This window comes from Amphiura filiformis, chromosome 10 (genome assembly GCF_039555335.1).
Source record: "Amphiura filiformis chromosome 10, Afil_fr2py, whole genome shotgun sequence".
Lineage (NCBI taxonomy): Eukaryota > Metazoa > Echinodermata > Ophiuroidea > Amphilepidida > Amphiuridae > Amphiura > Amphiura filiformis.
In genome coordinates this window covers 27,770,384-27,797,169 of record NC_092637.1, presented here as the reverse complement: position 1 = coordinate 27,797,169, position 26,786 = coordinate 27,770,384, and the positions used below count along the sequence as shown (strand labels likewise).

The 26,786-nt window shown below is 36.5% G+C and overlaps 1 protein-coding gene across 2 annotated transcripts in view; it reads left to right on the top strand.

The window, feature by feature from the left end:
* Window positions 1-25,917, top strand: part of LOC140162706 (integrin beta-5-like) — a 57,630-nt gene extending 31,713 nt beyond the window's left edge. For both annotated transcript variants that reach the window (XM_072185979.1, XM_072185978.1), the window contains exons 8-24: window positions 528-612; window positions 3,179-3,265; window positions 5,013-5,096; window positions 5,769-5,849; window positions 7,081-7,176; window positions 7,953-8,042; window positions 9,156-9,346; window positions 9,870-9,954; window positions 10,617-10,750; window positions 11,225-11,297; window positions 11,597-11,678; window positions 19,554-19,681; window positions 20,194-20,286; window positions 21,271-21,400; window positions 21,725-21,835; window positions 23,619-23,797; window positions 24,440-25,917. In XM_072185979.1, the coding sequence (XP_072042080.1) occupies window positions 528-612; window positions 3,179-3,265; window positions 5,013-5,096; window positions 5,769-5,849; window positions 7,081-7,176; window positions 7,953-8,042; window positions 9,156-9,346; window positions 9,870-9,954; window positions 10,617-10,750; window positions 11,225-11,297; window positions 11,597-11,678; window positions 19,554-19,681; window positions 20,194-20,286; window positions 21,271-21,400; window positions 21,725-21,835; window positions 23,619-23,797; window positions 24,440-24,541 (1,831 nt within the window). In that variant the 3' untranslated portion in view covers window positions 24,542-25,917. The remainder of the gene's footprint in view (window positions 1-527; window positions 613-3,178; window positions 3,266-5,012; window positions 5,097-5,768; window positions 5,850-7,080; window positions 7,177-7,952; window positions 8,043-9,155; window positions 9,347-9,869; window positions 9,955-10,616; window positions 10,751-11,224; window positions 11,298-11,596; window positions 11,679-19,553; window positions 19,682-20,193; window positions 20,287-21,270; window positions 21,401-21,724; window positions 21,836-23,618; window positions 23,798-24,439) is intronic.
* The last annotated feature ends 869 nt before the right edge of the window (window positions 25,918-26,786 follow it).

Here is a 26,786-nt window from a genome sequence, read left to right as displayed (position 1 = left end):
TCCAGTAATGTTTAAGTTCTAACGAATGTTTGATGACGAAAAATCGATAATATGTTACATGTAATATCTAGTAGAAATATATTATCGTTTTACGTCATCAAACATTCGTTAGAACTTAAACATTACTGGAAATAGAATGGCAATAGATTAAACAACGTAGATATGTTGCATGCAATATTGTACGTACAATAAAAAGTCTGAATACTGCTTAATATTGAAAATTACGAGACATGTTGTGACTGCTGCGCTTATTTGTTTTTTTGTTTGTTTGTTTGTTTGTTTGTTTTGTTTTTAATGATTTTGAAATATTATTAAACGTAATATACCTTGCGTGGTCTATAGATTGTAACCAGCGCGCAGCCACTTTGTTAATTCTTTGTACCTTTTTATATAACCCAACATTTCAACGTTTTTAACTTTTTCCGAATGTTTTCGAAAACGTTCTGCGTTTGCTGCCTGGGATCATACATTTACTAATTTTTCGTGTTTTTTTCTGCATTTTCTCAATATAACATTTCTCGATATAGGTTAAAGTTAGTCTGCGATACTTGTGATCCCGGGTTCGGATTCCGTAATAATTTACCTCTGAGTGCCAATTTAGACAAATTTTCTGTAAGTAACATTTCTCATATCATTTCTTTAATTTGAAAAGTATACCTTTATAATGAAAGACAAAGATAAAAAGACTAGTTTGCGTCTGACGTCACTGTCAATCAAATTCTCTATGATCCTTGATTGGTTAATAGCGCGTACAAGGAAGGTCGGTTTATCTGGTGCCGACCGGAGAAAAGGAATAGCAGAAACAAAATGGCGAAAATTACGTACTTTTACAAGGCAAAAAGCAACTTTTCTAGGCATTGTTGACATGGTGTCTTCGCGAGAGAAAGTTTCCTACTATAAAGACCTAACTTTTGAGATGATTTGTATATATGTTTGTAGGTGCAAAATTAACACTAAGGCGCCCGGTTTTACCGCCGTGGTTAGTAACTCATATCATCACGACAATTGTAAACAAACCGTGCTCGAATTTGATTGACAGATGACGTCAGACGCAAACTAATCTTTATCTTTGTCTTTCATTATAGGACAATCTATTTCTGTTGCGAAAGAAATATATCTTATAACACGCATAAGGAAACGGGAAATAAAACAACAATGACGGAATTGCAAATGTAAACTTGTTAAAGGGGCATGGTCCAATCATTTCATTCAGTTTTCTATCTTAGACATAATATACTCGTATATTGACCGATTGAAATATTTCAATCTTTTAACGGTTGATGATAGGAATCAATCTAAATAGATTGAAAAATAGATAGAAACTTGAATATTAGACAGAATATTCAGTTGTAAACGACTTCTCTCTAACTGCAATCGGCATGAGATTAAAAATGAACATTTTTGATTGAATATTCAATCGACAAAACGACAAAAAACAAGTTTGATATATACTAGAATTAACTAGAATTAACTAGAAATCCGTAACAAGTATACAGAGCTCTTCAGTGAGTGTACATGATCATTGGGCAAACCTTTCTTATTTAGCAATAAATATAAATGTAGATATGTGCTTCTAAACTAACTCACGGTTGAACATCCAGCAGTATATGCAACTCTCAAAATGCAGCTTGACTAACAAAATCCTTATTGTATACAAGTTTGGATGAGCAAAATAACACATGTTTATTTTAACACTGATTTATATGGATTCAATAATATAATACTAATATCTGTTCCTCTGATTGAACTTGCACTTGAGCCCTTAATATTCTAGTGGTTATAGTTTCGTTGCAAGATTTCGATTAACTACGATGAGCCGAAAGTGCATGATGAATCTTGTGATAGTAGTATTTTGTTACAAATAGTTAGCATATATCTTTAAGTTTCAATCTTGTTTTAGGCAACTATTTCCGTTCCAAAAGCTCTCGATTTTCTTCTTTTAGCATGATACAATATCGTTACTCGTTAGAACTATATTTCCTTGATATACTATATAGTATTCAGATAAATTCTAGACTTTTTTTTACGTCTGAAAAAATCCGTTGAGAAATGTATAGCCTAAACATTCCACTCGTCAGTATGTTCATACAATCCATACCAATGTAATAAACTTGGATATGCACAAAACAAGTTGGACCAGGTATAACTATAGACCTGGTCTAAACAATGAGGTAAAGCAAAGAGTACCAATTTCACCATGTCTGTTTGTCACTTATGGAGAGCAGAATAGTGCACCGCTGGATCAGAGGATGATTTAAGCACTTCCCAGCAAGTCTTGCGGTTAGCACAGCTGTGTGAGTGAACGTGACACCACTGCCCGCCCACTGCATACACACGTGCATGGTTAAATTTGAATTTGGACAGATATATTTATAGCAAAAGCACCTTCAAACGGTTGGTCGATTTCACATTTTATGTTATCTACAGAAGGTGTGAATTATCCTTCATGCATACATCACTTTAGATCTGAAATCGACCAAGTAAATAATGACACACGGGCAATTCTAAAACACCATCTTTTGCACGGAGTTCAATGGGATTTGAAAAGTAAAGTGGCAGTTGAAACTCTAGTTATAACACTTTTACAGTGCATGATGGGGCTTCCTTAAATCATCCTCTGCCGCTGGATTAGCTATGAGCCAGATATAGGCTATAATCCAGAGGTGCACTACTTTCGCACTCCATGAATTACAAACAAACATGTTGAAGTTGGTACTCTTTGCTTTATCTCATTGTTTAGACCAGGTCTAAAGTAAGACCTGTTTTGTGTTTACCGGAGGTTGGCATGAACCCTGAGATTATGAAACCTTTTAGTTTCCTACCGTGCTAAATTGTTCTCTATAGTCTATAGGCCTAAAGGTATACACAACAATTTAAATTGGACAAACTTGACCGAATGGTGATGTCAGATTTTTATAAAATTGCTCTATTTTGAAGAAAATAACATACAACCCTTGATTTTGACCAATTTTTCTTTTACCCTATTGCATGTGGTGTAAATTATGTCCATTTAGGCCGGTCGGAAAAGTCCTTCTTTATTATAGACATCCCTGTTCCTTGCAACCGTGAGTAGGCCTACATGCAGAAGATCGTGCCCGTTTTTAAAGATTGATAAATAACGAGGTAAATGTAAAAGATATTTCTTATCTTATTTTTTTAATTTTTTTATTTATTACAGGAGAAATTGTTGAGTGCCACATATTCTTCAAGTAACACAGCTCCTGAAGGCGGTTTGGACGGTATTATGCAGATTGCAGTATGCAAGGTATGCCTAGGGTCAGGGTTTGCAAGTTTTTGCCGCAGGTGGAAAAACACTATGGTTTAAACGCGGTTTTTTTTCCACTTGGCAGAAACTGTTTGCCAAATTCTGCAGGCAAAAGTGACAACTAAAAGAGTGATAAATATTTCACTTTTAACAACTCAAAAAAAATATAACAAATATTATTTCTAGAGTGCAATAAAGCCAGATTTTGTAATTATACATGTAAGTAACATTGTAAGAAATTAAAGGAATGGGTTACTGAATAGTGCACTTAACGGATATAATGTCAAATCAAATTTAAAACTTTTTTATTTTAAGAACTCAATTTTGCCATGTTTAAACCAGACAAAAGCTGGAAAAAACAGGTTTTCGCCACTTTGCCGGCAAATTGGCGGCAAAAACCGAACCCAACCTAGGGTAGGACCAGGGGGTGCATAATAAACCAGATGTCATAGGCCACTATTTTGTAGGGCCTATAATATCGTTCCGTTAACAGTACATAAATACAAATTAGATGATATTTTTATCAAGGAATGAATCTGCAAGAAATTGTTTGCACACAAACATGTAATAGTAGGGGTAGGTTAAACAGCCTTTTAAAAAGGGTGATGTTTCATATTTCTTAGGGAACATGCTTATTTGATGCAGTATGATCTCCTGAGCATTTTGACATCATTTTCATCCAAATCGGCCAAAAAATGAGTTGGTGTCGGCTAAAACAAGGATTTGGACAGGGGTCTGTGGGGGGGGTCTGAAAATCAATATTTTCAACAACAATCATTATTATATGCCTAATTCTGTTCAAGTTGGTGCTGATTTGTATGTAATTGATGTCTAGAATTCCATTTATGAAAGTTGCATAAAAATTGGAGTTGTCGTTTTCTTAAAATGGCCGTTCGTCCAAATATGGATGTGACGGCGCTTTGCATAAAACACCAACTCATTTTTTGGCCGATTTGGATGAAAATGGTGTCAAAATGCTCAGGAGATCATACTGCATCAAATAAGCCTGTTCCCTAAGAAATTTGAACATCAGGATTCCTTAACCCACCACTAGTAATAGCCAGAGATTTCCGATGGTATGAAAATCTCAACATTTGGTTTAGGAAAATGCACCTTTTAGCTTTAGCATGTTTACTCCCCATTCCAGAAAAATACAGCACTAATTTTTTTGGATTACAAAAATATTATCAAGTTCTGCCAAATGAAACATAGCTCAATCCTAATCCTTTAGTTAGTCCTAACTGACAATAGGGCTAAAAGAAAAAATTCACTATTTTACTAATTTCTTGAAAAAAGAGCCAAAAACATGCATTTTCGGCATATTTTCTGACAATTGAGTCACAAAAATCAAAGACTTGGGACAAGTCTAAGCATTCAAAATCTTGAGTATATGCCGAAATTTTGCTATAATATTCACTTTTTTGTGTTACATTAATTAAATGATTGGTTATCAGAATGAAACTTGTCTACCCTAAAAACGCATGTTTTTGGCCCTTATTTCAAAAAATTGACCAAATATTAAAATTTGACTTTTATTGCCAGTTAGGACTAACTAAAGGATTAGGATTTAGCTATGTTTCATTTGGCAAAACGGGATAATATTTTTTTAATCCCAAGAAATTAGTGCTGTATATTTCTGGAATGGGGAGTAGTTCGTAAGAGCTTTTGGCTGCGTACATTTTGTACATATTCATAATGAATCATACATAATGAATTATGCATATATTTTTTTTTCTTCAATTTCTAGGAGAAGATTGGTTGGCGGGAAGGTGCCCGACATTTTCTTGTCTATTCCAGTGACAGCTCATTCCACGTAGCTGGTGATGCTTCCGTAAGTTATTTCTGCACTATAGGGCCATAATATTTATTTCTATTATTCCTTTCTCGTTCATGTTTAATATACAGGAATGTTCGTCGTACTAGTGGTATGGTACATCATTTGCAGTATATAAGCTGAAATACTTGCATGCTGTTAAATATTAAAGGCATACAATTCTTTTCGAATTTCTACTTTTTGCATGATTGCAATGTCCAGTGGTGTACTAAAATACCACGCGAAAGACTAAGCCTGAAATGCTTTAATTACAGTAAAAGTTTTAGTTTTTAAATTATATCCGGAGATCTCCGGTTTTATTCAGAGTTCATCGATCGAATGCTTGCTAACACGTCTCGTGAATGTCAGCACCTCATGTGTAGGCCTACATGTTTCATTGACTCAGTGACGTATAAATTGTGTGCATATCGATATCGTCTTATACGTCCCAGCTGCGTGAAGCTCCGCACAATTATACATGTAGTACGAGCTAATACACGCCTAGTAGGCACTGGAATGAAATAGCAATTTTCTTCGTTTTACCTCATTTGTTTGGCTTGTAATTAAAAGGGGACAATGCGATCAGTGAAAGCTAACATATAGATAGGAATCTATTCTTTATGCAAATCACACATTATTGCTTTAAATCAAATTAACTTACTCATCAGTCCTTGCTTTTTCTGTCCACAGTTGGGTCAAATCTTCTCACCAAATGATGGCGAATGTCACCTGGATCCGACTTCTAATGAGTACTCTAAAGCAAATCAACAGGTAAGACATTGTCATTATTAATTGAAATAAGGGACCGTTCACAAACACTTGTAAGGGGGGCCTGATGCAAAAACAAAAAAAATTATCACAGAAATTTTTCGGGGCCCCCTTTACAGACCTCGAAAATTTCAGCCCCCCCCCCTTTTTTTGACATGAAAATTATCGGTCAACCCGATAGAAAAGCATAGAAACTCAATTTTCCCAGAAAAATTTGTGGTCAATTTTTCAGGCCCCCCCCCTTAGGAGGTTCAAAAATTTCAGGCCCCCTTTTTTGTATCAGGCCCCCTTACAAGTGTTTGTGAACGGTCCCTAAATTCAATTGTCAATTTTTTTTTTTCTACAAGCATACCCCCCTCTGTTACTGCAACATAATTTACCAAAAGTGCCGCTATCATGTTGCATATGTCAAAGGACAATTATTCTTGTCACCTTTGATATACATGCAGAACTGATACTGGTTGCGATGGTTAATCGAGATGTAGGTTGATAAGGGTAGGCCTACCGTGACAACATATATGATATATGTTTGTTCAGCGCAGTCATTGCATTATGTTCCGTCTTTTCTTCTCTGCACAATGAAATCTATCCCTTGTTTTAATTTTAATATTAAAGCTAATGCATGTATAAGATATTTATTTTGAACAAAACAATGCTTTTTTACTCCGTATCGAGTGAACCCGTAATTATTACGTTTTGTTTTTCTTCAAAAAATATATATATATATATATATATATATATTATAATGTCTACCAACAAACCTGATGAATGTTTCATAAGACATGTTACCTAGGTTACCTTAATAATTAGGCCTGTATTGTAATAATTGGTAAACAAAAATCACTTGATATTTTGGTATAATTAAGGCCAACAATATATGCAAATGAAAATCAACACTTCCATTCCATTGTTAATCCGTTGGTCCAATCACCCACACACACACCCCACCCAACGCGTACCCACACAAAATGTTGTTTTATTCTCATATCAAAGTGTTGTAAATTATGTTTTCCCGATTCATATAATTTCTCAATGATTGCTTACCGAAAGAGGGAGTTTTCCTCCAGTTTACTCTTGGATGTTATCAGCCCCAATATCTGACACATGGGGTCGCTATTGGGCTATTCTGAGCTATTGACACCAGACGGTGTTCGTCGGCTGTAAATTGTTTTGCTTGTGTTTTGCCCATTCAGATGATGTGATTATTTTTTTCCCTTTTCACTTTAATTCACAGGATTTTCCTTCAATCGGGCATTTAAATGAGAAAATTGCTTTGGCTAATATCTACCCTATATTTGCTGTGTTGGATACTGTTGTACCAGTTTATACAGTAAGTTTATTTCTCAGGTACTTTTAAGTAGTCGACTCACTCATGTATGGTTCAATTCCAAGGAGGTTCCGCAAAGAAAAAACATTAAACAGAAAATGTGGGGTTTTATACAGATTTTATAAAGGATAATAAAAGCTTTCAATAATATTTTACAACATTTTAGCGTTATTTAATTATTGGCAAAATATTTTGAAAACATATTTTATATTTTGCAAAAATCATTTTGACAACATTTTTAACATGTCATTGTAGTGTTCGTCAACGTTTTCATGACCTATATATTATAACCTGGCATTTACATGATATTAATATGTTTTGGCCAAACCCACAACACGTTTAGGCCAATAACGTTTAACGTTTGCTGAGAAGGTTGCAAAGTGCATCAAATATCCCAGCAAACAAAAAATGTTCTTAAAACGTTTATTCAGAAAGTTTTAATAACTTAATGTCTGGTTATAAAAAGATCATACGTTTTTTAAAACGTTATTGTTAAATATTTTAGGCAAACATTTTTGCAAAATATTTTGTCAACAAATAACTAACATTCTCTTGGAATGTTTTGCATCACGTTTTCAAAAATGTTTTATGAAAGTTATTAAAATGTTTTTATACCCTTGACAAAACCCGACATTTAAATTTTTTCTGTAAAACGTTGTTTTTGCTGGATGTTCACGTTCAACATAACAGACGTTAATGTAATGCATAAAACTTCATTCTTAGCATTCAAACTTTCACGATTACCTTTTCCGTTGTTCATTTGTTTTATGTTTTAACAGAAATTGTCGAAGCTAATCAAGGGTTCTACAGTAGGTGTGTTAGCTGCTGATTCCAATAATATTGTTGGGATTATCAAAAATCAGTATAAGGTACGTAATAACTTTTTTTAAATATATCTTTTTTGTAGTGAGGCAAGTAGACATTAAAGAGGAAACCCCGTCAGAGCAGTTCTTCTGAGGTGAACCAAACCAGCCTGGTTATCAAATTAATCAGTGACAAGGTTATCTCTGACTTTGACAAGTGCTGATTATGTTTTAATGTTATTGCATCAATAAGCACCTGTCAGGAAACCCCGCCAGAGCAGTTCTTCTGAGGTGAACCAAACCAGCCTGGTTATCAAATTAATCAGTGACAAGGTTATCTCTGACTTTGACAAGTGCTGATTACGTTTAAATGTTATTGCATCAATTAGTACCTGTCAAATTCAGAGATAACCTTGTCACTGATTAATTTGATAACCAGGTAGGTTTGGTTCACACCAGAAGAACTGCTCTGGCGGGGTTTCCTCTTTAATAAGGTTACATTATTACAAGTTTGTTTCCTTTTAGACCGCCGCACATGCATTTCGAATCATTTTCGGCAGCCTTAATTTGACCGCATTTCATTTTTTGTTTTATTTTTAAATTACATTTTTATGTATAAAATGCCTATTATTAGCAGATAGGCAAGGTCTGCTTGTTCTCTGTCGACAAGGGACAGTCTTGAGTGAGCTGTTCTTTTCAGGGAAGGGCGACTTACATGTCTCATTCTTAGATACTTTGTCCAGGACAGTTCTGAACTTTTCCGACGGCGAATCCGCTAAAAACACTTACCCCGGTACTAATTACTAAATGCCTGAAATTCATAATATTTATTTAATAGCGTTTATTTGCAAGCAGGGCACAGTCCTGGAAACAAGCATACCTCGCCTATCTGCTAATGTAGATGTAGGCATTGAAATACAAGACACCATAAAATGTATATTCTATACAATTGTTAAATGAAATCATCACAGGTGTTTGGAGGATGGAAGGTTGGAAAATAAGGTTTAATCATAAAACGCCTGGAACACTAACCTTGTGCTCCTGGAGCACTAACCCTAACATTTCGTCAAGACACAGTGCTACTGGAGCACTGAAGTTGCAGTGATCCTGGAGCATTATACGACGAACTCATTAAATGACCTCACCGCTTCCAACTTATGATTTGTCAATCCCATACAGGCAATTACGTCGAGGATAGAGCTAGTAGACACAGCCCCGGATGGTATTACAGTATACTACACAGCACATTGTGGTCCAGGAGATACACAGCCTGGGGTTAGTTTATGCACCGGCCTATCACTTGGTGATATTGTCAGCTTTGATTTGGAGATTACAGCCACAGCTTGCCTCGATGACGTCAGTACACAAAGGTTAGTTAGGTCTATATGGACTTCATTCAAGCAGTGGCATAACTAGACTTTCACAATGAGGGGCTGCCAGGGGAAACCTGCCACCAGGGATGGGGTGGGTGGTATATGGGGTTGAAATACCGCTGATAATCCCTTGAAACAAGCGGAGGGCAAGGGCTCCCATCTACGCCTCTGCCAACCCCCTCCGCGCTGGTTATGCCACTTACTGAAAGGAAATCGTATTTGGAACTATGTACAGATCCCATTTCTATACATCAAATAATCTAATTTCGTCTCCAACGTTTGGTCAGGTGAGAGTTGAGTTAGCAAACCAAATCGTTTGGGACGATCTAACCTCCTCCCCGCCCCATCCCGCAAAGACCATACTGGGCCAGTGGCTTTAACCTGCTTCACGTTCTTGTCTTAAGGACAAAGCAGATAGCATGTACTGATCCCAATGGCCAACATTTGACATGGTAATAGTGTTTGATCAATATTTCATTACAAACATATCCATTACTTTTTTACTTTTGCAATTCTCTAGTTTTACAGTCAAGCCTGTTGGTTTCGAAGAGACGTTGACGATTACGGTGGAGGTGCTCTGCTCTTGTGACTGTGAGAATAAGCAGGTAAGTCAGTAGCGTAGCCAGGGGGGCAGGGGCAGAGTGAAGGGGGGGGGGGGCAGGGGCAGACTGAAAGAAAAAATCAGGAAGGTAAAGGAAAAGAAAAGGGGCAAGGAGCCCTTTTCTACCGAAATTCAGCCCGAAAATTCACAAATTTTTGCTCGCACATTGTAAAGATAAAGCCCCTTCAATCCTGATAATGGGGCGAAAACAGTGTAATTTACCACATTATTGCGCGCTGCGCGCGCACATCGTCCTAATAAAGCCGTTTGTCTATATGTATTGTATGATGCAACTTTAATTTTTTCGTCTGTGCCCCCGACAATTTTTTGTCCCCCCTCTGACCAAAAATGCTGGCTATGCCCCTGAGGTAAGTCAATTGTATATGGTGACTTAATAACATACATAAATATAAGTATTATAAAACATACATTTGCAGAAAGGAAATGACACAATGAATCCAAAAAGCATAGTTGATTCCTGCAAAATGAGCAGTTTTTGAGAAAATCACAAAATTTGATTTTACTTTACTGCCTCGAGGAAGGCATATGCGGACTATATACGCCGCGCCCCTGAAATCTTTACTTCGGCATTACAATAACATAGTAGAAACATTGCCTAAATGTACACAACTCAACGATCTTCTTTTTTTTCTGTAACAATACCAGGTTTCTGGCAGCGACATATGCGAAGGAAACGGTGCATTAGTATGTGGTGAATGCGAATGCAACACCGGTTGGTTCGGTAAGGATTGTCAATGCAGCGGCGACACCGGGTCAGATGACGTATCACAATGTACCGGGTAAGAAATAATTCCTTTCTTCGACTTTTACTTCAAATAGAAATATTCTACTGACCTAAAAAATAAAAGGTAGAGGGTGAGGTACAAGCCTATATACGTAGCGAATAAACTGAAAGAATAATACATCCCTATAATAAACGTAACTATTTTTGTTAGAGCGACCTCTACCGTCTAAGTAGTAGTTGTTGTTGTTGTTGTTGTTGTTGTTGTTGTTGTTGTTGTTGTTGTTGTTGTTGTTTGTTGTTGTTTTATATGAGTATTGGAATTTTGGAAAAGTAATCGCCATCCAAAATTTAGTCCCTCGCTCTTTTTAATGAATATTATATAATTCACTTGATAACTAGTATCTCTATTTATCGTCTTGGTCTACTAAAGCTCGTCTTGTGGACACAATTACAAGAGAAGCATTCCACAGATCCTCATCACACTTTAAAGACACTCTCTGCAAATCCATTCTTTTGTTTTACTTTCCAGACCAGATTCTGTAACGGTGTGCTCGGGTAGAGGGGAGTGTTTGTGTGGACAATGCCAATGCTTCCCTAGACAGGTATGTTCATATTTTTAATAGCAATAGTTGTGGACGTGTGGATATGTGCTTTCAGCATAATGTAGATCTCACAGCTCTGATGATGCTATGCACTCAACCGTTTAGTATAAACACAGACTGCGTAGAGGCTAAACTCGCTGTGCTTGGAAAATGTGTACTCGGTGTATCGAGGTGGAAACTGCGTAGATGCATTTTTAAAATAATCGTTTTTGTAGCCAAACCTTTTCATATGTAAGAAATGTCATCAGTTTTCTTGTAGTTACATGCCCTGACATATTTTTCTTTTTGTTGAATCATAGGATGTAGAAGAGATAGTGTCTGGCCCCTTCTGCCAGTGTGACAATTTCTCATGCGATAGATTCGAAGGGGAGCTATGTGGAGGTAAGTAAGGTTTTATTGATAAGAGAGTTATGATAGGTGAAGATAGGCCAACTTAGTTTGGTGATGCTGATGTTTGATTTATTTAAGCCATACACATCAGGCAATGCACGGCAAACTGTTACGTTACTTGTGTATTTAACAAAATGTTAAAAATACATTTGACCAAAATCACATTTTTTGGATTTGACCAAAACGAGGGAAGTGTGTCTATGAATGGTGAAACGTGGATGAGTAAGAAAAATACCAGTATAAACGTTATATAAGAATGCTGATTATGTTATTGTATGGGCGGAGCCATAGGCGGAGAGCCATACTTTAATTTTGTTTTGCAATATTTGTTCGCACGTTTAAGGGTTTATCTAGCCACTGTATAGATTGAAAGTTGCAGGGTATATAGTATGTAATCGAATGAAGAAGTAGATAGATTTTCTATAATAATATGTGTTCAGGAGAGGAGATATTTAACAAAAACAAAAACACCCAAGTCCGTCAAATGCACGAATAAGAATACGTGTATAGTATAGGCCTATCCACCATTGGGGAATTGCCGCAGCTGATTAGAGTCGTTCATTTCGTGCGGTACATGATTAGAGTCGTTCATTTCGTACGGTAAATAGCGATGGGTGTATTTTTTGTTTGCTTTTGTGTTGCTTTTTTGGAAACACTCGCGCCCGCTATAAAGTCGTTAATTTGTGTTTGCACAGACCTAGTCTCCTACACAGCCAATTTGTGTCGGGCGATCCGAACAAACATTGTGATAGCCACATACAGTTTGGCCCGAGGCACAGACTATCAAGTGTTTATTTACCAGTGACCTTCAATAAAATCGATACTGTAGTACAATTTACAAACATGCTATATACAGGGTGTCCCTGAAAGAACTGTTTCGTCAGAAACTTAATTGTTTGGGTATTTTAACGCCACAACTAAACAAAACTAAATACTTTTTGAATTTTGACAAAAAGACGAAATATTAAGATTAGAAATTTAATAACGTGGCATAATCACTGCGCATCATAATTTTTACTTCATTTACTGTATAAAACACATCTTTTGACTCATTATGACCCCAGATTTTTTTTATTTTTTGAGAAACAAAAATCCTTCCAAACTTTACATAGAGCCAAAAATTTACAAGATTAAATATTTTTATTTTGGCATAACAATTCAGGGAATTTTGTTTTTGTTTGTTAACGTTTGTTTTAATACGCAATCACTCAGGCACACCCTTTCCAACGAAAAATGAAAACTTTAATCTCAACATTTAATTTTGAGCATGGAGAAAGGAAATCATAATTTCCTTCCCGTTTCTCCCCATTTTCCCCTTCTGTTTTTCTTCTCTTTTTTTTTTCTTTTTGCTTTTCACCTTTCCACATTTTGTCTTCTCAGACAACCCTTGTTTACCAAAAGTAATAAATTTTATTTAATTTATGACGACACAGCATTCTGTCATCCCTGTCTAGCCCCGCTCCAAAGGTCTGACCTGGTTGTTAAACCGGCGCAGGCCAGATGTCAGAACTGCAAATCAAATGCAGCAAGGTAGAGGTTGTAATATCGTGCACATAGCTACCTATACCTTGCTGTGTATAGTGAACAGAGCACGTGTATTTTGCTCACTGGCAATTGATACAAACAGAAGGTATCAATAAATGGGACAGTTTGGCAGTCAACATGTGCGATGATGCCGAGTATTAGGGAACAAACCAAAAGATCAATGACGTCCTATAAACGAAACTAGTTTCGTTTAGGGGTGAGGTGTAAAATACTCAATTACGTTTGTACAAAACCATCGGTCTGAAGAATGTGTCATTATTATTATTATGTCAAAATTTTCAACATTTCATTATTACGTTTCTGGCAGGGAGGGAGGGGGTCGGCTGAGAAATGAAACTAGTTACGTTTATAGGACGTCATCGATCTTTTGGTTTGTTCCCTTATAGGGTCTACAGGGGTTTTAACAACATGGTGTATCGCCTAAACTTGGTCAGTTGTATCCCAACCCGTGCTCTGGGCATCTTGTAAAACATAAACATTACACAGCCGTGCGGCCTATTACATTTCCATATTATTACCTTCTTTAATCACCCCACACTCCCCATCCACCATCCAGGCTTCGCCCATACAGGGTTCTGAAAAGAAACTCACATCTAAACACAACCACTACCATACCATCACCCAACAACCTTACACACCAACCGCGTATGACGAAAACCGCGCAACCCGAGAACCGCTCTAGTTAATTATTAAATTGTTGATAGACAATCCAAAGTTTTAAACTCACTTTTCTTAGCTTTCGATGGTGTATGCCATCTTGATCACAGGTGCTTTTCGGGATCACTGCATCTCGGGGGACGGGTATTCTCGTTCATACGATGTGTTATGTGCTTGATCATGCCATCTTGATCACAGGTGCTTTCCAGGATCACTGCATCTCAGGAACTGGTAGTCTCGTTCATACTGTTGAGATCTGAGATTATGGACTATTATCATGATTATTATCTATTATGAACATGTTATGTATTTCATATAGGCCTAGCCCTAACCTGCCCAATCCTCTCTCTGTTATTCCCTCCACCATGGTCATCCCTCTAATCTCACCCCTCACTGAATCAATCATCCCCAAGGCCCTCTGTTGTTTCCCCTCTACCACGGTCATCCCTCTAATCCCAATCCCTCACCAACCAATTATCCCTCTAATACCCCTCCAAGGCCCCTCTGTTATTCCCTCTACCATGGTCATCCCTCTGATCCCAATCCTTCACCAACCAATTATCCCTCTAATACCCCTCCAAGGCCCTTCTGTATTCCCCTCTGTCATGGTCATCCTCTAGCCTAATTAGCTCCCCACAAGCCCTCTGTCAAGGTTCCTCCATCCCTCACACTTGATCTCCAGACACCCCCCGACCTTGCTGGTTGTATATAAGGGCAGCCAATCAGGCTGAGCGGCTAGTGAGTAGCTGGAGTTAGTAGCTGGAGTAGTTATCGTAGTATGAGTTAAGAGATTGCTGAGCCTTTTGGATATCCTGATAATATAGATGTACACTTATGAACGAAATATTATGTCTCTGTCGTGATTATTACTAGTCGACCCACAATCTTAACACTGGTGAACAGCGGTGGGATTAGAACTTGCACATGTCATCGGAATATTTGCAGATTAGTATTGTACACGCCATTGAAACATTTGCCACATGACATAGCTACCATCATGCCTTCAAAGAAGAAGTCCCCAAAAAAGGGATCGCAGCAGGCAGGGTTGAAAGAACGTATCAAAGAACTAACAGATGAGAACACACTACTTGTCTGTGAGTTAAATAGGATAAACAACAAACTACTCATAGCGAAGGACCGAGCCAAGAATTTTGAGAAGCAGAAAGAAGAGATACAAAAGTTAGGTGAACAAAAGGAGGCAGAATTAGCAGCGACCATAGAAGATAGTGTGCGCAAGCACAGACGGGTCAATGACAAATTGGAAAAGGTACAACAGGAAAATGAGACGTAACAAAGCAGCAAATAAATTCGGACAGGTTTTTCAGAATATGAAATTGGACCGACCCAGATGAATGATTATTGATAATGGATAATGAGTACCTAGTGTTAGATTTTCAATGTTTTGAGTTGCCCAATGCTGTGGTAAGTGAGAATACTCGTACGTTTACAGATTACGATGTCGGATTCCCTAGTATTAAGGGGTCAGCAGATAAGCGACAAATGTTGAAGTGTCACTGTGTTATTGTGAATAATTTCAGCATGGCAGATATGGGAATACTACTAATGATATTTGATACAATCACACTTGCCACACATTTCAAAGGAATGGAACTTTTGGTAACAGTTCTCATGCTACAGGCACTGGTGGCCAAATATATGCCCAGGACACATCACTTGTCACTAGCCCTCCAGACAAGGACAACTCCACCTATTTCACAATACAATGTAACCTCATAAGGACACTAGCACCTGTTCCACCATTTTCAACCCTGATCAACATTGACCTCAATAGAGGGAATATTAAGGACAACTGGACACTTAAGTACATGCAACATTTGTGTTTTCATGTTGAAATGTTGGCCACATGTGGTCCATGCTCAGTGGACCCTAGCTGCCAATGTGATAATGCCAATGGGCAAGTCAATGTGAAAGTCACTGTTGTGTCAGAGCAGTACAGCCTCTCCCATACCATGGAAGTACTAAAGTACTAGGAAGGATTATAAATAGATGAAAATATCTCTTATACTCTTCCATGTCGAGAACATGTTCACGTGATAACTTTTGCAACTCGTATTTGTTTCCTTGGGACCCAATAATTCTTGCGAATGGTGTGCTTTATAAGCGATGGGTCGACACATTGCTTGTTTACACCCCACAGGAGAATGTCACTCGCATAATGCATGGATCATTAATTTACCTGTCACATCAGGTAGTCTTGGAATCAAGAAAACTCTTAACAACTCTTCAATTATTGGTATGGACTGGAAGACACCATCAGCACAAACTGGATGAAGAATAATGTCCTGTATGTGGCGCTGGAAAAAGACTGTTGGTACTCGACTACTCGACTGGGAACTTCAAAAATTAATATGACTTAACCCTTGGACATGACTACAATGAAATGAATTATTTAAGTTTCAAAAGGACGAGAGTTTACACTCTACAGGCTTTGGGATGCAACGACGAAGGTCTAGCCAGCTGTTAATGAAACCTTGTATACTTACTAACACAATGAAGTTGTGGATTTTGTTGTTGTTGATATGTGCATTGAATTATGTGTGCTCCATACTTGCTGCAGTAGTGTGGTAGCTGATGATAGTTTTGTTTTGAGAGGGAAACATGGGAGTTGTGTAGCGCTCTCTGATTATTTTGTATGTTTCTCTGTGATATTAGTTAGGCCTATTACTGTGTTGGGAGAATATGAACTGTTATTAGCAGCATGCCTCCGAGTGATAACTGTACCCTTTTTTGATGCCTAGATACTTTATGCCATAGACTATTACTGACGGACAATTCACCTTTTACTCCCTTTTACGCTGTTGTATTGTCATCTCATTTGGATACACACCACCTACAAATTTTGCATTGACAGTGACCTATTGACTATAGGACTTGGATAGTTTTACTTCAATTGCATGGATTCTTACTTTTCTTATTCTCTTATGTGATGGATTTGTTGACTAAAGTTACCTGTTGACATGAAACAAACTTTGTGAACTGCATCTTTATACCGGACACGTTCAACGCTGTGATAACTTTTAGTGACTATATTTTATACAGACTTTGTTCACAGTTAAAATCTTGTGTTCTCATTGATGACCAATGCATGTATATTTTCATGTTAAAATTAAATTCAGATTTTCAATCTCCTTGGGCATTTTTTTACCATGTTGCTATTGATAATTTCTTGTGATGCCTTCAGTTGATGTGTTTAGGCTAAGCATCGGCATATGTTGTTTGGGCCTATGTTGTTTTTAATTTACCATATTATGTTCTTCTGCATTATTACTCCTACATGTACCCTAATGTGATATATATGTACATGCATGGTCATTGGTGAGATGCTCTGCTATTTTTATGTTGTTGTTTGTTTCTATGAACATGATGTTGTTTATGATTATAGGCCCTATAAAATCAACTTGACTACACCTCTGGTATTGACATGCATTTTAGATGCCCCTCTTGCCTTAGCCAGCTGGCTGGGTTCTATGTGCATGCCAATGCTAACATGTGCACTCAGTCTCAAGTAGATTAATTGTTTACATTTCAATTGGTTATTCATGTATATTCTTCATTATTGCATTAGTTGCATATTCGTAAATTTTTATCACTCTATTAATTTGGCTCATCGGTGACCACATTTTTTTTTTTCTGGTTTTAAGATTAAGAAGTGATGCTAATTTTGCCAATCAAAATCACCTGGTAATTCTGAGCCATTACAAATTTTGCTATCTTCTTTCAGTATCTCAACTGGTTAACGGTATTATTGCTTACTTGAGCAAAGTTTTGCATCCAAATTAATTTTACTTCTTTGGTTCTACAGTGCTATCCTTAATTGATTAATCAGACTTGTTTTAAAGTCTATTCATCATATTTCCAACATTCAATTTGTGCCTTTATTCAGTTGATTTTATCTTTATGCTCAATTTTATATTTGTATACTCTTAGAATAGTTGATTTCAATTTTTCATTCATTTTGTTTTTCAATTTTCCAATATTGATTCCATTTTTTTCTTGTGCTTACTTCATGTATAACCTATTATTTGTAGTTTTAGTGTATTATATCTCAACATTGCTCGCTTTCCATAACTACATGTGTTTGAAAAAGCCAAAGGGGATTGTGTTCAGCTTACTTTGGGTGATATGTGTACTTGTGTTACAGTTCAGTTTTTGAAGTATATTTTGAGCTATTTGAGCCAAACTCATCAATTTAACAGCATGTGTTAAGTACAATGTACATCCAATTCAGTCAATTTACTGATTCACTTTCAAGTTTTGCTTCGGTTCACTAATTTTGATTCGTTCAGTATTACATCTGTGGTTACTTTTAGCTTATTTCTTCTTGAGTGATTTGATTTTGTATCTTTTGTAGCTAGTTCCAAAAGAAAAAAATATATATATATAGACAAAAATTTGCTTTTCGTTCAGTCGACCAGGAGTTCGACCTTTTTTTGAGGAGGAGGGCAGTGTTGAGATCTGAGATTATGGACTATTATCATGATTATTATCTATTATGAACATGTTATGTATTTCATATAGGCCTAGCCCTAACCTGCCCAATCCTCTCTCTGTTATTCCCTCCACCATGGTCATCCCTCTAATCTCACCCCTCACTGAATCAATCATCCCCAAGGCCCTCTGTTGTTTCCCCTCTACCACGGTCATCCCTCTAATCCCAATCCCTCACCAACCAATTATCCCTCTAATACCCCTCCAAGGCCCCTCTGTTATTCCCTCTACCATGGTCATCCCTCTGATCCCAATCCTTCACCAACCAATTATCCCTCTAATACCCCTCCAAGGCCCTTCTGTATTCCCCTCTGTCATGGTCATCCCTCTAGCCTAATTAGCTCCCCACAAGCCCTCTGTCAAGGTTCCTCCATCCCTCACACTTGATCTCCAGACACCCCGACCTTGCTGGTTGTATATAAGGGCAGCCAATCAGGCTGAGCGGCTAGTGAGTAGCTGGAGTTAGTAGCTGGAGTAGTTATCGTAGTATGAGTTAAGAGATTGCTGAGCCTTTTGGATATCCTGATAATATAGATGTACACTTATGAACGAAATATTATGTCTCTGTCGTGATTATTACTAGTCGACCCACAATCTTAACAATACGATGTGTTATGTGCTTGATCATGCCATCTTGATCACAGGTGCTTTCCATGCTCACTGCATCTCAGGAACTGGTAGTCTCGTTCCTACGATGTCATGTGTGCTTGATTAGTGAGTGGTATACGTGTTCAAGAGAATACATTACAATGTCTCTGTTCATAGTTGTGTCGCCTTCTCTGCGAATACATATTCGCGGATTGATTAGAGGCTTTGTGTATTGATTAGAGTTTGATTTTCGCTCCCTCCCAGTCGACAACATGGTTTTCATGAGATATGCAGTCTGTAATAGCGGACTTATCATTGATTCAATCTTTCCTCTTTGCTCTGGTGTAAAACAGCTTACCGATGTTATTAATTGTTATATCAGCAAAGGTAGGTTTACACAGAACAACGCAGAAGTGTATTTTTATAAGGAGAACATCAACCCAAGTAAGGAAAACCAGAGACGATATAAATTGCACACCTTCTCTGGGAAACAGTTCTTCTCAAATGTATACAATTATTTTACAAAGATAACGTTTTCATTTAACTTTTTTTTTCTCGATTTGGCAGGATCACAACGCGGGAAGTGTGTATGTGATGAAAAAACGTGGACGAGTAAATGTCAATGTAAAAAAGGCTATACAGGGAACGCATGTCAGTGTCCAGATACTAATGACTCATGTATGGCTTCTACAGGGGTGAGATTGATTGTTTGTTTATTTGTTTGTTTGTTCGTTCATTTGGTCTTGTTAAAACATTTTCAGGTTTTTGGTAATGCCATGGTTTGGCATTATTTGTGTCTAATGCACTCCCCCTGCGGGGCTCATGCATTAGACGCATCAATATCTCAAAAGAAGAAGAATCTCAGTACGCGTGTATTATTATGTACAATATCACTCCCAACAAGTGATACGCATTTATTAACCTATAAGTAAAGTATATTCTTTGAGTCGTTTCTTATAAATCATGTCGTTTCCCTTGTAAGTAAAGTGATTGAAATCCACAGTATATCCTGTAACAACGCAAATATAACATATATACAGATCATGAAATAGGTATGCTATAGTAAACTGCTTAACATTTTATGAAAATATTAAAATTAAAAGAATATTATTGATTATTTTGATAGCCAAAGTGTCTAAATTTGGTTTTTTTCTGTGGCTCCCTAACAAACTCCCATTTCATTTTAAACCCATACCTTTGTATACAGTTAATCTGTAATGGTTTTGGGGATTGTGTATGCGGGGTATGCCAGTGTGACCCGGAGGAATCATTCCGTGGACCATCATGCGAGGAGTGTGGGGTAAGTTTTTAGAATTTTTTTTCTCATTGACGAAATCTTGATAACTATATTGTACAATACTGACAATATTGGCGACATTGTTTTTTGTTGTTGTGCAAATCCGATTGTGACCATGGTCGCTACCGGCGCTCGGCGAATCACGTAAGGCGCTTCCACAGGTTATAAAAGTGCGGTTTATAGTCATCTGGCATTCGTCAATGATGCGAAAATGACAACGATAATATGATTACAAATTATTATAATATAATAAACATTTTTGATTTACTGGTAAGATCCTTCTTTAAGGAGAAACCTGTGAAGAGTTGTATGCAGGACTTCATATATCACACTTTTAGTTGAACAGACCTTTTAGTTCTTGAAGTATGTCCCTATTGGTTGAACTCTTCAACTTCATCCTATTGGCCTAAACTAAGTTGCCAAAAAAAACAGCCTTTAAAAAAGTATTAATTCAATATTTGAATTCCTCCGGAAAAGAATGGCAAATTTCTCTCAGTTGTCAACCAACATTGATATCAAAACAGTGATGTAGTTATCACCATGACCATACAATACACTGCAAAAACTACAGAGCAACACTTAATAAACACTTGAACATGTAATAAACACTTGCTTGTCCAGCGAAGGTTAGGGGTGGTAATTTATAAACACTACTAAATTAACACGTAAACACGTAAAAATATGAAGATGTTTACGTTTTTTAACACAAGATAGTGTTAAAATCACACTTTGGACACTATATTGTGTTAAAAAATAAACATCTTCATATTTTACGTGTTTTAGTGTTATTTTAGTGTTTATAAATACCTTCAATGTACAAACAAGTGTTTATTAAGTGGTCATGTGTTTTTTAAGTGTTGCTCAGTTTTTGCTGTGCATCTTCTTTACTTAAAAGGGCAAAAGTGCATTTCCAATATGCACTTAATTTCTAAGTTTACTTTCTTCTAATATATTCCAATGCTTGATTTTCTCAATTTACTTTTACAGATATGTGTCGGTGATTGCGGGCTATATCGAGAATGTGTTTTATGCAAAGTCTTCGATGAAGGCAGATTATCACCTGATGAGTGTGATAAGTGTGGGATGATTATAACAGTAGAAAAAACACTTGTATTATGTAAGTAGCAGTGTGTTAGGAGGAAGAAGACGAAGAGGAGAAAGAGGAAGAGGAGCAGGAAAAGAAGGAAGAGGAAAAAAAAGGGTTATATAAAGTAATTAAAACGTTTTAACATTCTGTTTTTTTAAGCCATAATTAATTTTTCGGTAATAAACATTCATTAGAATTACGGTAATTGAAACAGATTATATAACGACTACTTGTTGCATCAAATAATCGACGTCGAGAAAAAAATCGTTTTTATTTTACATCTCATTTCATGAGTTGCAAAAGCATTTTTCAATACATGTTTTCTTAATCTAGTGCCTCTTCTTCTTCTTACAGATAACAACACATTGGTGTGTGAGACATTATTACCAAACAACTGTACAGTGAAATATTTTTATGAAACTCTATCCAATGGCACAGTCCATGTTCATGTACAAAAAGAGACAGGTCAGTATTCTGATTTAAAATTGGATGGTTTGAACCAATGCACAAATTTATTGGTCGAGCTGTGAGTTCGAGCTACATGGCCAAGTCCAATATTTTTAAACTCATAGTATTGAGACCAAACAATTTTGTATTGGGTGAAAAAAAAACCATCCAATTGTATTCTTATGTTTTCAGAATCTTTTGCTGGTCAAAAACTTGATTTTGGTCAAAAACATGATTTTGGTCATAAAATATAATTTTTGGTCAAATACATGATTTTTTGTCAAAATATTTGATTTTTGGCCCAAAATGTATTTTGGGTCAAAAATGACTTTTAGTAAAATGAGTAAAAATGAGTTTTGGGCAAAAAATAGTTGAAAATAAAATTCGGGGGGGGGGGGGGAAGTGAGCCTATCCAACACAGTCCAAGTGTTGAGTCCAAGTGTTGATTATATTGGACTCTTCAAGTCTGTACAAAGTATAGGAAGGAAGATTCTGGAAACTTTTAAGAATGCGATATACTGGGTGTTTCCGAAAGATTGGTGCCGGAGGCGTAATTATTTTCTGCAACCATAACGGGACGCAAAATTTTATTAAATCCTAACCCTAACCCTAATACTTACCCTAACCCTAACACTTGCACTAACCCTAAAGTTTTCCTATGTGTTCCTATGGGTTATAACATTTTTGCGTCCCGTTATGGTTGCAGAAAAAAATTAAGCGTGCCGGAGATAGTTTAGGTTCCTTTGATCACTTGCAAGGATAAATAATTATCCAAATTGAAACTCAGAAACATAAAATATGGGGGTTTGCCAATAGTATACTGTTTAAATCATTGACTTTACTTACGTCGTTTAGGAAATACAGCGATTTCCCCAAATTTCATGATTTTTTCCCCACTAATGATTAACTGGTACATATACATACACTAACTAAAGTCGTAGGATATATGTGTGTAACAGTTATTGTTAATTTACCCTAGACAAAATCTTCCTCACGAATTTTGTTGAAATCTTATCATTCATTTTGGGGAAATCACTATATTTAAAGTGAAATAGACGAGTTAAACAGGATACTATTGGCAAACCCCTATACTTAATGTTTCCTAGTTTCAATTTGCAAGTAAGCAAAGAAACCTAAACTATCTCCGGTACCAATCTTTCACAGACACTCAGATATGTACTTAAAATAAGGTAATATTATTTTCTTTAGAAAATCTCTTTGATGGAAATAACGACTTCATTAGCGTGCATCGGGGAAAGATATGTACTTGAAATGAACTAAAAACATACGGGACAAATTAACAAAAGAGCTACCTGGAGTTGAATAGTGTCAATAAATGTAAAGAAACAAACCAGATTATGGCCGTTTACCTCATGGTCACTGCCGTCGGATTATTGGCCTCTAATAACTATATTGATTGGATAACAAGAGGGCTATATCATATATTGAGCCAATCAGAGATATGGTAAGAATAGTCAGTAGGGCTGGTGGGATTAGTGAGATCAAAAAGCTCTATTTTGATTGGTTAATCAGATTATACATCATATAACAGCGGTGTGAAGTTCAGCTTTTAAGTTGATTTCAGCTTTTTTGATTGCCAAAATTTACGCGTTTTCTTTTATTTTCGGCCCATATTTGGCGTTTTTACCCTGATTTTATTCTTTTTTCGGCTTGCTTTTTTTTTTTTTTTTTCTTCTTTTTTTCTGTTTTTGTGTCTGAGGCCTCTCACAGCCATGATATAATTAATCAATCATGGGCACTATAAGACATTAACTTATAATTGTGATTTCCTTTTCTACAGAGTGTCAGAGGAGAGGAGGCGCTGGTGTGAGTGCTGTAAATGTAGCAATTGGAATCATTATCGCCATTTTATTAATCGGTTTATTAATAGTCCTGTTACTCAGATTGTATATATGGTATTTAGACAAAAAGGAATGGGCTGAGTTTGAGAAGGAAAGATCAAAAGCAAAGTGGGATACGGTAAGTTATCAAATTGTTTCTTGTCATTGTTGTTTTTGTCGTTGTTGTCATTGTCGTTATTTTTGTTGTTGTTGTCCACATTATTTTTGTCATTTTTGTTTTCACTAGAGTCTTTCTCTTTTCTCTTCTCTTCTCTTCTCTTCTCTTCTCTTCTCTTCTCTTCTCTTCTCTTCTCTTCTCTTCTCTTCTCTTCTCTTCTTTGGAGTGTGTGTTAAAACTGCGTATTTTGTTTTGTTCACCCATGTCAGTTGGGGTTATGGGTGGTTAATCGCTAAATTCAAGAGCTGAATTTGAGAATAGATTAATTAATATGAAAAGAAGATCCTGATCTTTTTGTTTAATTTTGTGTGCTAGTAAACATTTTCTGCAAATAAATTCTATTTTCATTACAAATTTCTATGAGTATTACAATTAAGTACCGCACTGACGAGATGAACATCATAAACTTTATATAAACGTGAAATAATATTACCTGTTGAAACTAATACAAATAGATTCAAACGACTTCATATTTTAATTTTTAAAGAATATAGAAAAACACACTGCATTTCCTTGTCACGTTTTTATCTCATTTCATTGCTATTAAAGTTACTCTAATTTTCTAGTTTCATCAATTCTTATATTGTTTCTGTTTTCTTACAGTCAACCAATCCCATTTACAAGCCGTCCACAACAAAACACACAAACCCGATGTATGGAAAAACAGTACTAATGCATGTAGAAAAACCAGAAAAGGGCGAATGATTTGTTGTATATTGTGTAGTTTTAAGATTCTAGAACTAATAACAGAATGCCCTTTGCACCCAACTCTATATACCCGTAGCTTCTCAATGATGAGGTGGGTAAGGAGATACGCAGCTGAGATGGGTTGCATTTGGACGCTGGAAGAAATGTGCTCATTTTCTTCAATATTTGGTTGCACTGTTTGCGAAAACTTATTGTTTTCAAAAAGGTTTTGAGAACTTGAGATCACCATTTGAAATAATAGCATTTGATATCGTAATTTGAGGTAATTTGGTATCATTTCAGCTGGGTCAGTTTTATGACTATGGGCGACAGTGGTAAAATCTTTTGTAATGCAAATGAACAGGTTTATATATAGTTAGGCTATACCGTAAAGATTCGCCTAATGGCGCACCTGGGCTCTTTGCTTCGGGGTAAATTTCATGTGCAAATAGAGAGCTCCCTCCTTTGAAATCACGACAAGAATTAAGGTTCCGTGTCCTTATTTTCTGGTGGGAATTTTACGATAGGACACTTTTAGGTTGTGCCTAAAATTCCACTTCGGCCTATGTCAATGGAGGCCATAGCGCCATTTGGCGAATCATTACGGTATGTGAATTAGTCAATATGCCGCGGTGTTGACGGCAATACCGATATGCAAAAAGCATTCGATTTTAATGCGATTTAAGAAACAAATAGAGGAATTACTAGGTGCAAAATTGAAGGGATTGTACTATTCCTTTTGAAATCTATACTTCCTCTGGATGATTAAGAATGTCTTACAAAGAGAGAGTATCGCTTTCAAATAGAATAGACAATTGGGTAACTTTCATTTGAAATACTCATATGCCATGTATGCAGGGGGAGTTGAAATACTCATATGCAGGGGGAGTACGGGTTTCAAAATATTTAACCTTTGCCAATTCAATTTGAAAAACATACTCCCTTTGTGATAGACTTTTCTTAAATCGCCCACATGGGTATGGCCGATATATTATAGTTCTGAAGGCGTTAATACTGACCGTGATGCATACAGGAATGCTTACTTAAAGTTGGGAGGTCACTTCATTTATATAAGTTTTCTATTTAAAACCTTACCGTAAAAGAAGGTGCAAATGGCATTCTGTTATTACACCCTTAAAAATTCTGTTAACTTTTAAACATGTTTGTCCAGGAATCAAACATCTTCCACCAAATGGTTCTGGAAGAACCAGTTACCTTCAAGAAGGTTCTAGAAATTGGAACCAAATTTTCCAGCATCTGGTGGTATGAGAATTAATTTTTGTTTGATTACAGTAAATTAACTGCTTTGGTGTATAAACATCGAAGAAGCTCCCAGTCTCCAAAAGCAATTCCGTAACCAGCCTTGCATAATTGATAACGGATTTGGAAAGTTTGATTAATTGATAACGGATTTGGAAAGTTTGATAAAAACTTTTAGGGCCTCCCATTGGGATTTACTCATCACGTTCCGTCAAGTTGCCCAGTAATAAAGATGGGATCAGTTGCTATGGTTCACTATTTGCCAGACAGAACTTTCACCTTGCCCAAATGTTAACTACTGGACACGTTTGTTGGTAACGCGACAATGTACCCAACCGATTACCCAAAGTAAGAGCAGAATCAGGGATCTTCCATGTGTTAGGGCATACCTTGGGTGTTGTTTTGGCGATGGACGGACTACTCAAATACCAATGGGCGATCACCAATTCAATACATGGATTATGTTCTACGGGAATATTGTTTCTTCAAGAATCGTTTTGTGGAAGAGTTCCTTATACGAGGCACTGGTTCAAAGTTAATCCATTATTTTTAAGAGTACCCGCTTAATATTTATAACAATGCTGTATATGTTAGTCTTTTAAAAAATATTGTGTTTTTTTATAATATTGTTAAAATTGCACTTGTTATATTTTTGCAAAAGTTTTGAATATTTATTACAAATGAAAATAAATTGAATATTAATAATTATGTAATATATTATATGCCGATTGTGATCAAGTCGGTTTTATGAAATATTTTACCAAGATGCTTGGCATGTGCTGGGGTTTATAACTATTTAAGACAGATGACCAAAAAAGAATATAGATGTGATTATTCAGGTAATATTCTGGCACCAAGATATATAACCCAAAGAGCACTGACTCAGAATTGTCCATGCGTAACGCTATGGTAAATCCGCTGCCTTGGTTTGTCACGAAATGGAGATCAGCACAATGTGCCGCTGGCATTTACCCGACGAACAATACTTTGCGCATTCAAGCTT